The 13,718-nt window shown below is 37.5% G+C and overlaps 1 protein-coding gene across 1 annotated transcript in view; it reads right to left on the bottom strand.

The window, feature by feature from the left end:
- The window catches only part of GPR98 (G protein-coupled receptor 98), a 272,395-nt gene that overhangs the window by 183,280 nt on the left and 75,397 nt on the right, over window positions 1–13,718 (bottom strand). Inside the window, exons 48-61 of the mRNA XM_009886852.1 lie at window positions 13,253–13,366; window positions 12,509–12,761; window positions 11,757–11,903; window positions 11,317–11,539; window positions 10,624–10,828; window positions 9,478–9,624; window positions 7,152–7,407; window positions 5,264–5,466; window positions 4,376–4,549; window positions 3,804–3,986; window positions 2,895–3,074; window positions 2,083–2,247; window positions 665–782; window positions 4–111 (exon numbers count right to left, since the gene is read on the bottom strand). Coding sequence (XP_009885154.1) covers window positions 4–111; window positions 665–782; window positions 2,083–2,247; window positions 2,895–3,074; window positions 3,804–3,986; window positions 4,376–4,549; window positions 5,264–5,466; window positions 7,152–7,407; window positions 9,478–9,624; window positions 10,624–10,828; window positions 11,317–11,539; window positions 11,757–11,903; window positions 12,509–12,761; window positions 13,253–13,366 — 2,476 coding nt within the window. The remainder of the gene's footprint in view (window positions 1–3; window positions 112–664; window positions 783–2,082; window positions 2,248–2,894; window positions 3,075–3,803; window positions 3,987–4,375; window positions 4,550–5,263; window positions 5,467–7,151; window positions 7,408–9,477; window positions 9,625–10,623; window positions 10,829–11,316; window positions 11,540–11,756; window positions 11,904–12,508; window positions 12,762–13,252; window positions 13,367–13,718) is intronic.

The raw sequence follows: 13,718 nt of genomic DNA on the forward strand, positions 1-13,718 counted from the left end.
TTCCGTTATAATTTCCTGAAGGCTCTCCAATCAGAACATGCCTGGAGGACTGGGCTATCCCAACCACCCCAGAAGCTCCTTCATCGCCCACAATAATGATGGTTGCCACACCTATGAAGAAAACAAAGCTTCCCATGGTAAATGAAAGCTAACTGATGAGGTAACTCTTGTGACATGAGTGGTCAAGAACCAGCTTCCCAGAGAGCCCATGGAATCCTCATCCTTGGAAAATTCAGAATTTGAGTAGACAAGGCATTCAGGAATCTGATACAATGGTGAAGTCTCCTGTTCCTTGAGCAGGGTTTTCAACTTGATGACCGCCCTGGATGGTCCCTTACAAAAGAAATCATTCTATGATTTTTAGAGATCTGAACCTGATTTTGGATTTTGTATCTTTTTGTTAAAGAATTCTTTACTGACAATGTTAACTATCTGAACACAAAAGTCTACACCAGCAATGTGTAGATCTGAATGTGCTCTGATCTAAAATTTTCTTTGATTTCTTCAGACAAGGAAACAACTTAGGGAAAATGACAGTCAAAACTGTTACCAACTAGCTGCTCACAAAATATATAAGTGCTGCAGATTAAAATAGTATGAACGGACTTCCTTGAATTCTTATATGAAATGCCTCAAAACAGAATGTAATGAATTAATTCTTTACCATTTACTGGGGATATCTCTGCATCACCAGTAGAGAGGAGCTGAATGGTAAAGGTTTCATTCCCCTCCAGCAGTCCATCTTGTACCGCATGTAGAACAATCAACTTCTGGGATTCAGTCTGCATCATATAAAGACCAGAAGACATATATATATAGATATAGATGATATGGATATATAAAGTGAAACTAAACAAAGTACGCTATTATAAAAAACGCTTTTTTCTTTAACAAATCAAGTGTTAAGCATGCATATGCTAGATATATTCTGTAATATTTTTTTTAAATATGACATTTCTGCTCTGGCTGAAATATTTTCTCACAGATAAGTAAACAGTAAAAATTGTCTCTCAAACATTGTGTGACACCCCGAAAATACCCTGGCTATTTTCAACTGAATAACAATTGAAATTACTTTGAAATTGTACTCACATAGAAGTTTTCAACTTAGAGGAAACTTTCTACACAAAATCTTTTCCATGAGAAAACGCATATTCAATAGAATATATACATTATAAGGATTAACATTATTAAGATTAGATCTGTTAGGTCATAGCAAATTTCTGTCTAATCCCCCTTTTTGTCAGTCGGTAGTAGCAAATGCTAAAAATAAGAATGTAGGAAAAAAGGATGTAGGTACACAGTGTATGTGGATGAATATATAAGAAGTTCAGGAAGTAACTACATCCAGGTCTATCAGTAGAGAAAAGATAGGAAAATGATAGCAAACTGCCAAATACTGGTGGTCTTACCAAAAAAGCTATTTTCCAGCTGATTAAAAGAAACAACTGGTATGCCTATTTATTTAGTGCAAAATACTCTTGTACAGACAGAATAGATTATGCTTTATGTTAAAACACTTTTTCTTCATTAAATATTTTGACTAGATGATAAAAGACCAACATAAAACAACAGCTTGACAATATCCAATATTTCGGCTACTACAGTTTTAACCTGCCATGAAACACAAATCAAATAACACTGTCCAGTTTGAATGTCACTAAGGTGGGGTTTTTTATTTATTTTTTTAAATCTGCAATTTTTGAGCTTTCATTTATCCTTCTCACCCTTTCAGTTGTCGGATACTGCTACGGCATAAATGTTTCTGTAATCATTCTTCACACTGAGGACATTTTTTGTTCCTCTTTCTTAATCATAACAACAACTCAGATTTGAAGAGCCTGTCTTTGTGAGGATTACATTATGCTGCCTTAAAAAAAGCATGTCAACTTTGTTTTTCTGTTTGAAAAAACACTGCATACTGCTATCCCCATGGGTTCAAATTGGCGTTTTCTTAGTGTTATAACACTTAGTAAGCCCCTACTTTTCTAAACACATAACAACAACCATGCAAGCACATATGAGAAGAATAACATATTTATAAATCTAATAGTAAATAACTTATTGCAATATCAGAAATACCTCATTGAAGTGAAGGGTACCATTCAGAGGGGTCAGATCATGTCTAGCTGCTTCCTCAAGAATCCACAACACTTTAACTGCTCCTCGTCCTCCTTGGCTTCGACTCACAGTGAGTGACACAACTGCAGCAGGGTCATCAGGTGCCTGAGGTTCCTTCACTGTTACCTGATGAAGAAAAAGGAGGAGGAAGAAGGAGAGGCTGTAGCAAAAGGCATCGATACTGACTTGATATAAACAACAAAAAACATTATCAATGACAATGTAAAATAAGCAAAAGAGGGAAAATCAACAGGAAGGTAACAGACGTAAGGATTTTGTTGAATTCTGCTAGCAAAGATTAGTCACTCGTGTTATTTTTATATGCCCTATGATTCAAAACAATTACAGACAATGAGTCACAAGCAGGCACAGCACCAGCACCAGCAAAATGGAGAGCAGAAGAATCATTCACTGACAAGAACTAAGATAAGATATGTTTCATCATTTCTTCCCAAACTTTACTTTCAGTAATACAGATCATTACAAAACCATTTGAATATTCAACAGACTACCAAAAGTCCTACCTGGGATGTCCCAGATTGTCAGTATACTGCATTAAATTGATTTTGTCATGCAGAAATCTACATCTATGCAGCAACACTTTCATAGTTATTACCGTCCCACACAGCTAGATGAAGACAAGCATCAATATGCCTTTCAATGAAGTCACATCTTTTACTGCAATGAAGGCTTACCAAAATTGGCTATGTGTTAGTGACACAAACTCATTATCCAGCTTTTGCAGAAAAGAGTGCAATCCAAATCAAACTCACGTTCTTTTCTTCAAACCCAAATACTCCAACAGGGGAATCATTTGGTGGAATAGCGACAGTTACGATAGTGTCATCCCCAAGTCTTGCACCACCTGTTACCCTCACCAGGGCAATCTTGAAGATCTCAAGGAATTCAACTTCATTGTCGTCTATGATTGTAATTTCTATTTCTCCTGTGGCCTGCAGAAATTAAAAAAAAAAAAAAAAAGAGAGAAACAAAGTTTCATTTATAATATTCTGTGAATTGTTCAAAAACTCTGAAATTTAAAATAGATAAATTTTATCTAATGATAGATAAACACACACTGTTCGGCTCTACTTGTTGCTTATTGTACTTGTGTGCTATATAATAAGATAATGATATTTCAAGAGTGCTTTTTAAGTCCATCAATGTAAATCTTTTATGTTAAAACCAGCAGTCTCAGTAGAAAGTGCAGGTAGACAACATTGTACTTAACCCAAAATTCTGCTCACAAAGTATAGCCTTCAATTTGTCAAAGACCAGTTCTGTTCACTTGAAATCAAAACCCCTCGTGTACACGAACTATTGTAAGGGGCAGCACGAAATTGAAAACAGTATGTAGAACACAGCTAAGAAAACATACAGGCTTATTCTGAGAATTTATAGAGAAGACAGTTTATGTTGCAATTTTTCAGTGTGACAGGCTGTATTATTAGAAATTATGTCTTCACTTGCAGAGTTACCAAAGGCATACAACCCTACTTGGTCAATGCTTTTGAACATTCTGCTTTTCCATGCTGAAGAACTGAAGTCGGGAGCATCGTTCACATACATAAGGCCATAAATAAAATGTTTTCAATGAAAAGATGCAAATTCTGCTGGAAGAAAATATGAGAAACCCTTAAACAGGTAACCCAGAGACATTTAAACTGTCAGCAAGAGCATACCTGCCCATCTGCAAATGTCAGGTTTCCAAATGATGGTGTGAAGTCTTCAAAGCTAGTGGTTGAATGAATGGCTTCCCAATACAACGTTGCTGACCCAAACCTCCCAGCCTGTCGAACAACTGGAAGTTTCAGTACATTCTGTGGTGCTGGTACCTCGTAACCAGTAACAGCTCCAGTTATATCCTGTAAATTCAACAAGAAACTGCTGAGTGTAACAGCAAGTTATTTTTTTTGCATGTTGACTTGCAGGTTAAAAATAAACTAAGAAATATATAATGCCCTGTAAATTGGTCTGAATTTAGCACTGACCTTGCTCTGAGCAAAAGTTTGGATTAGATGACCTTTCAGAAAATTCTATGACAGCTGTTTTAGCACTTCCAGCTCCCTAACACATTTCATATATTAATTGTGAAGAATATTTTAAGAAGGAATTGTTTGTCTGGTATCTGGCCTTTTTATCCAGAACAATTTAGTGTGATAACGCCTCTTAGAACACTATCAAAACGGGTCTGAAAACACAGACTCTCCTGCTGGAATGCTACTTTAAATATTTTTCATTCAAATTTACTTACCTTTGTAACATTGAAACTAAATACTCCTCTGGCATCATCATTTTCTTCAATTGTTATTTCAGCTATTTCTAACCCAAGCCTCTTCACGCTTGGCTGACCTCCAGTGGGAGAATTGACCAGTTGCACATCAGTAATATTGACTATAAATCCTTCCTGTAATTCTGGTACATTGTCCTGTGAAAAATATTTTTAAATATCACTTTTTAAATAAAGCAGTGTAAGTTATAACACATATGGAAAGCTGAGCACTTGTAGGTTTACTGTTCAAACTTCTCAGCACTTGGCACCATAACACCAATCCCTTTCTTCACACCATATGAAAGGTGAAAGAGACTGAACTTTAGAAACTGAAGTCGGCAGTCAGATTCCAGATCTGTAAGAATGGTGGAGAGTATTGCTGGCTGTCACTTGTTTCTCCTATATATAAGAAAGGTGGCTAGATTTCAGAAACCAAGCCAGAACTTTAAAAGCAATACCTCCATTCTTAATATATTTAAAGAATATACAAATTTTTGGTGAAAAATTAACATTTCCTGAACTACAGAACAAATCTGTTCAGAGGCACATAAAGTGAAATAAATACTCTGCAAAAACCTGGAACAAGTTGAAAAAAGAGCAAGCACCCAAGAGATATGTAATTTTTTCCTTTCTCATTATTATGCGTTAATTTTGCAACTACGATATAACAGAGAATTTTTCTTTCTCAGTGATGAGTACCAAATTTCTTTTGAAAGAGATGGCTGCAATTCTTACTAATTTAGCTGACGAGGCAAGAATGCCACCGTAGCCATTTCTAGAATGCTGACTCCTACCTCTGGTAGAGAAGCAGTACCATTTTTCCTTTTTTAAAAATACATTATTAGCTAAAGTTGTGGTTAGAGTACTCACAGGCAAAATAATGACTACGACAGAAGTTATTGTTGTGTTCTCTGCCATAACAATTGTCTTCTTTTCCAGTGTATAATCCTCATTCTCTGTTGCTTGGTTGGACAGGGGGAGTTCAAAGTTTGGCGCGGTGCTCAGATGAACTGCAATCTCTCCAACAAACCCTTGTTCTCGAACAATTTGTAAAGTAAGAATAGTTGAATTCACTTGCCCTATAACAAGGAGGGGAAAAAATATCAAGACTTGATTGTTTTAACCCTTACCCTGCTTGATTTTCAGCTCACCTAATTGTACTGGAGCTCCTTGCTAGAGCTTGCTTCAATTCTGCTTAGAAACACAACAACAATTGGATAATTCAACGACTCAAGAAAGAAGCACAAATGAGTGGTGTGAACACACAGAAACACAGTGAGTACATCTGGAAAGCATTTTAAAACTGGATCTAGAGCAAGAACAAAATACAGAATATTTACAGTTTTAAATGTTTGCTACACAAATTGTTACTTCAACATTTTATTTTCCTTCAAATCTCCCCTCTTGCTAATTGGCCGGGCCGTTACACGCCTGGGAGATCGCTATTGATGCTAATGCAGAAAGCAGCACTGGAGGCAGTCACTCTGGCCGTAAATTTTAAGTTTGCTTAACTCAAATGTTGCACAAAATGAGATGCACTTCTATCAGTCAGGGTCAGAGTCCTCTTGGGAAAGTAGATTTGCAATTTTTTCCAATAAACCATGAAACACAGCATTTGGCTAGAAGTGCTGTGTTTATGACTAGAGAAATAGAAACAGGTAAAAGCAACAGGCTTTGTACTTCAGACTAGTTTCTGTTACTTGTATTAACTAGGTACTACTTCACAGTTAACACCTGTATATAACACATTAAAAACACAACATTTAGAGGCTGGAAAAGAAAACTGTGCAACAAACGAACCCTAAGAACATGGCTGGAATCTTAACTTCAAGGTGTAAAAGTTTATAATGGGCGTGCGTGTGTGTATGTAAGGAACCAACAGAATCCCTTCACAATACACTCAGCTGCTAAAAAAGGGACAACACTAATTCACATTAAATTAGAACTGGTGAGGAGGTTTTATCCACAATAATATTCTGATGGAAAAAAATGTACTTTTCGTAAATTTTATTTGTTAATTAAATTGCCCAGAAATTTCAGCTGGGCTTTTGAAGTATGAATAGCCCATCAGGCAGCTGCTGGAGAACCACCAGGTTCCATCAGATATTGCCAGAGCCACCAGCCACCTGTCCCCCTGGGCCATCAGGGAGGACACCGCAGCAGTCCTCCTCTGGCTGACCACCCGGCAAATCCTTCGCAATCTCACTCGATGCCCAGATGGAAAACTTGACATAACCCAATCAAACACGCCGCCGGCAAGCAGAAAAACACCAATTCCGTTTTCTTGAAATGGAATTCGTTTGCTTCCTTCCCTCCCCTATCATACAGAACAAACGAGCTTCCCTTTTTGACCCAATTCATGAGGAAAATCCTTCTATGTAAATGATTTTAAACAATATATTAACCCTCTTAAATGGGCAAGTATGGCTTTTTATCTAAATAGAAGTATTTTATGTATTAGTGATTTGCAACACCAGATGCCAAAATTTTAATAATTTACCCCCTAAACAAAAAATGACTGGATAATGTTGATATATGCAATGTGAAATACAGCATAAAATGTATGTCATGAAATAACATAGTTACATATTTTAAGGGATATTATTGCTACCAATTTTTATAGAAAATGCTGATATGTATAAATAATGCCTATATTATATATAATATATATTTTATATCTATAACCAATGCTATAGCTCCAACAAAGCTGATTTTCAAAAAACATATTTTTTTCCTAAGAATCAAGAAACAGACTTACCTTCTGGCTCTGTGACTTTAACAAAGAGAGAGTCCATATGCCACCCAATCACACCATGTGGAGAGTCACTGGGTAAAATGGTCAGTACAGCTCTTGCCCTTTTGGGATCGATGACAGCTCCTTTTGTGGTATCCTGAACACCCACAGTGGTAACATGGGTGAGTGTGATTTCCACTGTCTCTGAAAGCTCCGCAACACTGTCTGCGAGGATTGTCAGGGTGATTGTGGACAGGGCCTGACCTTCTGCAAATGTAATCTAAAATTTTACAGGGAGGGAAAAATAAAAGTCAAACTTCTCAGTGATGTTATGCCAACTGTTTTGTTCTATAAAACTCTGCCAATTAAAAAAATATATATATATACACACATTATATATATATATATCATAGAATCATAGAATCATAAAATCCCAGGTTAGAAGGGACCTCAAGGTCCAACCTTTCTTGGCACAGTCTGGACAAGATGGCCCAGCACCCTGCCCAGCTGAATCTTAAGTGTCCAATCATGGGAAATCCACCACTTTCCTGGGGAGACTATTCCAATGGCTGATTGTTCTCACTGTGAAAAAATTTCCTCTTGTGTCCAATTGGAATCTCCCCAGGAGTAACTTGTACTCACTACCCCACATCTTTTCCTTGTAAAAAGGTCATCTCCATCTTCTTTGTAGCCACCCTTTAAATAGCAGAACATGGTGATAAGTTCTTCCCTAAGCCTTCTTTTCTCGAGGCTGAAAAAAAACAATTGTCTCAGCCTTTCCACATATGGCAGGCTTCCCAGTCCTTTGATCATCTTGGTGGCCCTTCTCTGGATGCTCTCCAGCCTGTCCACATCTTTTTTGTATAGCGGGCACGAAAACTGAACACAGTACGCCAGGTGTGGCCTGACAAGCGCTGAGTAGAAAGGGATAATGACTTCTTCATCTCTTCTGGTGACGCCCTCGGTGATGCAGCCCAGCACCCTGTTGGCTTTCTTTGCCACAGCAGCACACTGTTCACTCATCTTGAGCTTGTTGTCCACCAGGACCCCCAGGTCACTCTCCGCGGAGCTGCTCCCCAGCGGGGTAGATCCCAGCCTGTGCTGCCCCCCTGGATTGTGTTTTCCCAGGCGCAAGACCTTACACTTGTCCTTGTTGAACTGTGTAAGGTTCTTGTTAGCCCACTCTTCCAACCTATCCAAGTCTTCCTGCAGGGTGGCTCTCTGTTCCGAAGCGTCCACTTCCCCCACTCAAGTTTAGTGTCACCAGCAAACTTAGTCAGGGTACACTCGTTCCCATCACCCAGTTCACTTATGAAGACATTAAACAGAGTTGGCCCCAATATTGATGATTTTTTTTTTTTTTTTTTCAGATAAAATGACTGAGAAATGTTTTGTCTATCTATATTCTGATTTTTACATTCAAAGGGCAGGCCACTTGACGAGGTCTCTCTCAACGAGGAAAATGTGCCTAGAAACACTTAGGCTACACCTATGCTGAAGGACAAACAGAAATTTCCAGTGAACCACATTATGTCTTTACCTTTCTGTCTCTTCCTACCTACAAACGTATGCAGGGAAATCATGTAGCATCCATCTGGAATGAAGTACTCAAGGAGTACTTTAGTAATTTCATTACGATTGTTTTGGCATCCTTGATTTCACCTCTGTTGATTTTTCTCTAAATTTATTAGCTTACTTCAGACCCACTATTTCCAGGTGTAAAGTTTATTTCCACAGTCTTTTGGCCCTTTCTTACGTCAGCTGTGGCTTGTACACCTCTGCAGCCTCAAGCCCACAAGGCATTTTGTCTTCTGCAGACTGCCACCAGGTGGAGACCATCGACTTAAAGAACCTGGTGTCTGCCGGTCTGAAGGCATACCAAGAGCTTTGGCTAGCAGGAAACACTGGATTTTAACAAGGGTAAAGAGCCTCATAACAGAGAAACAGGGACTTGTTATATCCTCCTGCGCCACTGAAGCTCTCAGTCGTATTGACAAGGTCAGGATGAAGAGCAAACACTCCAGATTCCCACCCATGCAAATGATTTGACACAGTAGCTGGATCTCACAGCAGGAAGAAAGGAAGATAGGAACAAGATACTCCAGATACGCATCTCTAGTGCCCTGGCAGCATTGCAGTGTCTGGTTCTAGAAGAGCGAGAGTGATGCCATGGTATTATGTACCAGCCAGAAGTGCAAACAGCCAGAACCACAGGCAAGGACCAGGAAGCAGGAGTTAACAGAAGAGTGGGGCAATCTCACATGTACTATCCTTCTCCCTCAGTATCTCTGCACCTATTGTCTGAGAAAACGGTCAGTGCTTCCCTAATATCAGTGATGTTATTACATACCATTCCTGAAGCTGGAAATACATCACTTATGCTCCCATTAGCGATCCACTCTACTGTAACACGTCCATATGCTCCTATTAAACGTTCAATATTCAAGGTGATTAAGCTGTCCTGTTCCATTTCTTCGACTTGCTTAAACAAAGAACTCTGGAAAACATAAAGTAGCAGAACCATAACGTTTTCTTATAAAGAAAAGTTTATTTAGGGATCTGGGTATTCATTGGGGACCACTGACGTTGGGCAACAATAAGTTGATCAACTATTAAGTAGCTAATTGAATGTTCATTGATTAAATTTACATGTCCTAATTTTCAGAGGCATGCAATACTCGCAGGTTTCATGGACGTAAGAATTTAAAACGTCAGGCCTCTTTATCGTAAGTCAAAACCGTCAACAGTTTTGTTTGGATATTTTGTTGGTGGTTTTTTTTAGTATAGTATTTTATGTTCAAACTGTATGAAGCAGATAACAAGTGGACCTTCAAGAGAGACATATTTTTACTGCTGCTACTTTACTGTTATTCACCCTCCTCACACAAGTTCAGATGCAGTGTTTCTTTTCAGTAAGAACTCTTTTGTGTTTTATATCTTCAGTATGCATTTACTATATACCTGTCTAGATAACTTCTACAGTGTTTGATGATTTAAGAATTAACCACACCAAATAATGCCCTCAGTCAGACATTTTTTCCAAATAAACTATTTTGTTCTGGCAGACTGGCTCGTCTTGTGACTTAACTCAATTGGTATGTTTTTCAGAGGAAAAGTATCTTCAAATTTGGTTACTTGATTCCCTTGATTAACCAAGCAGTAGCAACTCTACAATGATATCACATATGACATCTGAAAACTGAATGTTGAGGTTGTTGCAAAACCAAGCTGATAAACTAATCCTAAGATAATTGTAAGGGGATTATAAAAATCTTACAATAGGGACAGATGGTGGAACTGATTTTCTATCACCTTGTGTTCTGCATAATCACATAGCAATGCTAAACGGGTGTTAAAAAGCTTCTAACTCAGGTTGCTACAAGACTTTAGAAAAACAATCCTGTCATATGCTCCGGTTTACAGTTTTAGTATGTTTGTGTTCCATTACTCTGAAATTATTTATACATATTTTAATGATTTACCTTTGTAGTTTTACCTGAGCAAATGCAATGACTCCGTAGGCATTGTCATTGGAAGGAATAATTATGGTAACAAAACCATGAACACCAATCTCTGCACCTCCCTTAGGGTTTTTCAACCACACTTTGAAGCATTCTTCCTCCTCTGGGATGTTGTCATCCAGAATATTTACTGCTATCACAGCTTCCATATCCCCAGGCTCAAATATCAATTCACCTGAACTAGCATAAAAACACACACATCAAATAATTATAAACTGAGGATAGCTGATTAATGAACTTTGAAAGCACTGCTGTAAATTTAACAAGCATTTTTGGAGCTGGAATTATTATTTATATTCCTGAGGAAGTAATTGAGGTTTAAAGGTTGTGGGGTTTTTGGTTTTAGTTTTGTTGGTTTTTTAAATTACAATAGATCACAGAGTAACTAAAATTAATTATGAAAGTAATTTAATCTATCCTAAATAAAAGCTTGAAAAAAAAAAAAAATCAAGTCATAACTGCAAGTCCTTTCTTGCCATGTTTTAAAGGCAGTTGTGAGGCTGTTTGACTTCAGGTTATCTTAAACCTCCTGTGAAAAATTCTCTTTAGTGTTAATAAGCACACCACAAGCAGGAGTACATAATGCGCTCCACTGTAACAAAAACAGTATCACAGAAAGAAAGGAATGCAAGAGCTGGGAGAAAGTTATATAAAACAAGAAACCCTACCTAGGTATAAAATCTGACTGGTTGGAGATAGTGGTCAGCTCATAAATCTGTGAGTTGGACTCTACAGACAGAGCAATCAGGCTCTTGCTGGAGTTCAGAGACCTTGCAGTAGCTGAAGTCATATGATCCGCGTATGGGCCTTCCAGCATGACAGAGAACTGGTTCCCTTCAGAGTTCCAAGAATACAGCGCTGTTGTGTCCTTACCAGATAGGAGGATGTGAACTATGTTGAGCAAGGAGGAGAAAAAAGAAATATTTGGTGATACATTTGAGATTTCTCCTTGTAATGCCTGAAATGCCTTTGGCAGCATAATGATTATAGTAACTTCTAAAGTCTGATAAATAATTAAAAAAAAAAAAAAAAAAAAAAAAAGCATATATTTCTGCAATTCCAGCGTTATAAACTAGGCTTTGGACAAATATTGACACTTAAGTCTTACCTAAACCTGAAGGAGGCATGAAAACATGGATGTTTCTTACAGCGCAGACTGGAAGAGACTGAAAGTGTCTAAAGGTAGACTGCCCTGTTTCCCAGATGAAAATTTCAGAAGAATTTCCAGATTCTACAAAGGAGCAAAATAACAAAACTTACATTATTTTGCTGTCTGTTAGTTAAATCACCCACTGATGGCCATTCAAAAGGCAGTTTGGCAACTTTAATTACGGAGTGAGAACAACTATCGTATCTTCTTTTTTACTTGATGCATAACTCCACAGTATGACTGACCTCAGTGGGGTGATTTAACCACTGACATCATTTAAGGGCTTTTCTGCACACATTCACATAGAAGAACACTAAGACTGCCAGCAGACAACAGCCAATTGCAAAGAAACCTATGGACTGTAGCATAAACTTTTCAATAGGCATAGGGATGCAGTCATAAAACAATGACTAAAATGTCATACTTGTAATAAAAAAACCACACGTACTTTGCTGACCAATGATCTTAGCACATCACAAAGCTCAGAAATGCTTAGAAAGGGTGCAGTCAGCAGCTAGATGAATAGTTATTATTTCCTGTTGTTCTTGGGGAAAAAATTGATGAGTTTCTTAAGTATTTGAGAGCAAACACAATGCTTTTCTTTTCTGAGGGACATAACCCCTATCTAAGCTCCTTTACCACAAACGCCTTTCCTACCAAACAAGCCAGCATACACTCAGCAAAATCAGTGTTTATCTTCTGCTAAATACCTTTTGCAGTAATTAAATATATATCAGATCCAGAAATCCAGGCCTCCATATGTTTTATTTCTTTGGCTGGTAATTGATGAAGATTCCTAAACTCATTATTCAACCAGTGGTACAAGAGCATGTCTTGACTGGCATTCGACAGAGAAACTAACAGGTACATAACGCCTCCTCTGGAAAACAAGGCTATGTTCAGAGCTTTGTGAAGTGGAAGTTGATGATGCAGCACAAATATATCTTTATTCCACTGGAAAACCTGTGGAAATATGATTTTTTTTTTTTTTATCATATATTCATACTTAGCACCAAGAGAAAGTAAGTGTCACGATGAAAAACTGGTAAGACTTATAGTGAACCGAATTCCTCATTCCTAAGGTGGACCTTACAGTAAGGTAGAAGTACAGCAGTAAGTAACCACCGTACTGCAAGGAGCTGTGCTTGTTCTCCAGATAAATGGGTTTATGGTCAGAAGCTATTTCTGTCCTTACAGGTGTTTCACATGTTAGATTTCAAAACAAAAATAACACTAGCAGCAAAATCAAACCAAATGTAAATTACGTGTTAATATAGAGAGTATTGCTACATTTAAAAAAGCCTAGAATTTTAAGTCTTATAAATCCATAATAGAAACATAAGTAATTTTTCAGAAAGCTATACTTACAGGTTTTTTATTATCCCTTCATATTTTTGACTCGAACCCAACCAAACTACCCACATGAAAGACAGGGAAGACAAGTGTATTCTAACCTGGATGGAACTGGAACTGGAACTGGTTGCATCAGTCACAAAAATCAAATAGTCTTCTTCATCCACAGCAAAATGTTTCACATGTCTGGTATCCAGAATTGAGAGTGTCTGTATCTGTGAGGGAAATATGATAAAAACGGTGTTTGGAAGTCACTTCAAGTGACAAGTTTGTACATATATGCACATTTTTATTAAATCACAAATTTATATATAAAACTACATATAAAATATAAAAAAATTACATACATCTAATTTTATGTTTTTAAAAAGGTGTCTACATATGTGGGGTTAATTTAAAAAATTAATATAACATCATACATTTTTTAGAAAATGTTCTATGACTTGATTGCTCAACAATTTCTTTCCTCACTTCCCAGGTCATTCTCCCCCACCCCCAAAATATAAACACAAAACCACAGTAGACAACCAGCTGTGAAAACTTACATCACTGAAGTCCTCCAGAGTG

This window comes from Charadrius vociferus, unplaced genomic scaffold (genome assembly GCF_000708025.1).
Source record: "Charadrius vociferus isolate BGI_N301 unplaced genomic scaffold, ASM70802v2 scaffold244, whole genome shotgun sequence".
Classification (NCBI taxonomy): domain Eukaryota; kingdom Metazoa; phylum Chordata; class Aves; order Charadriiformes; family Charadriidae; genus Charadrius; species Charadrius vociferus.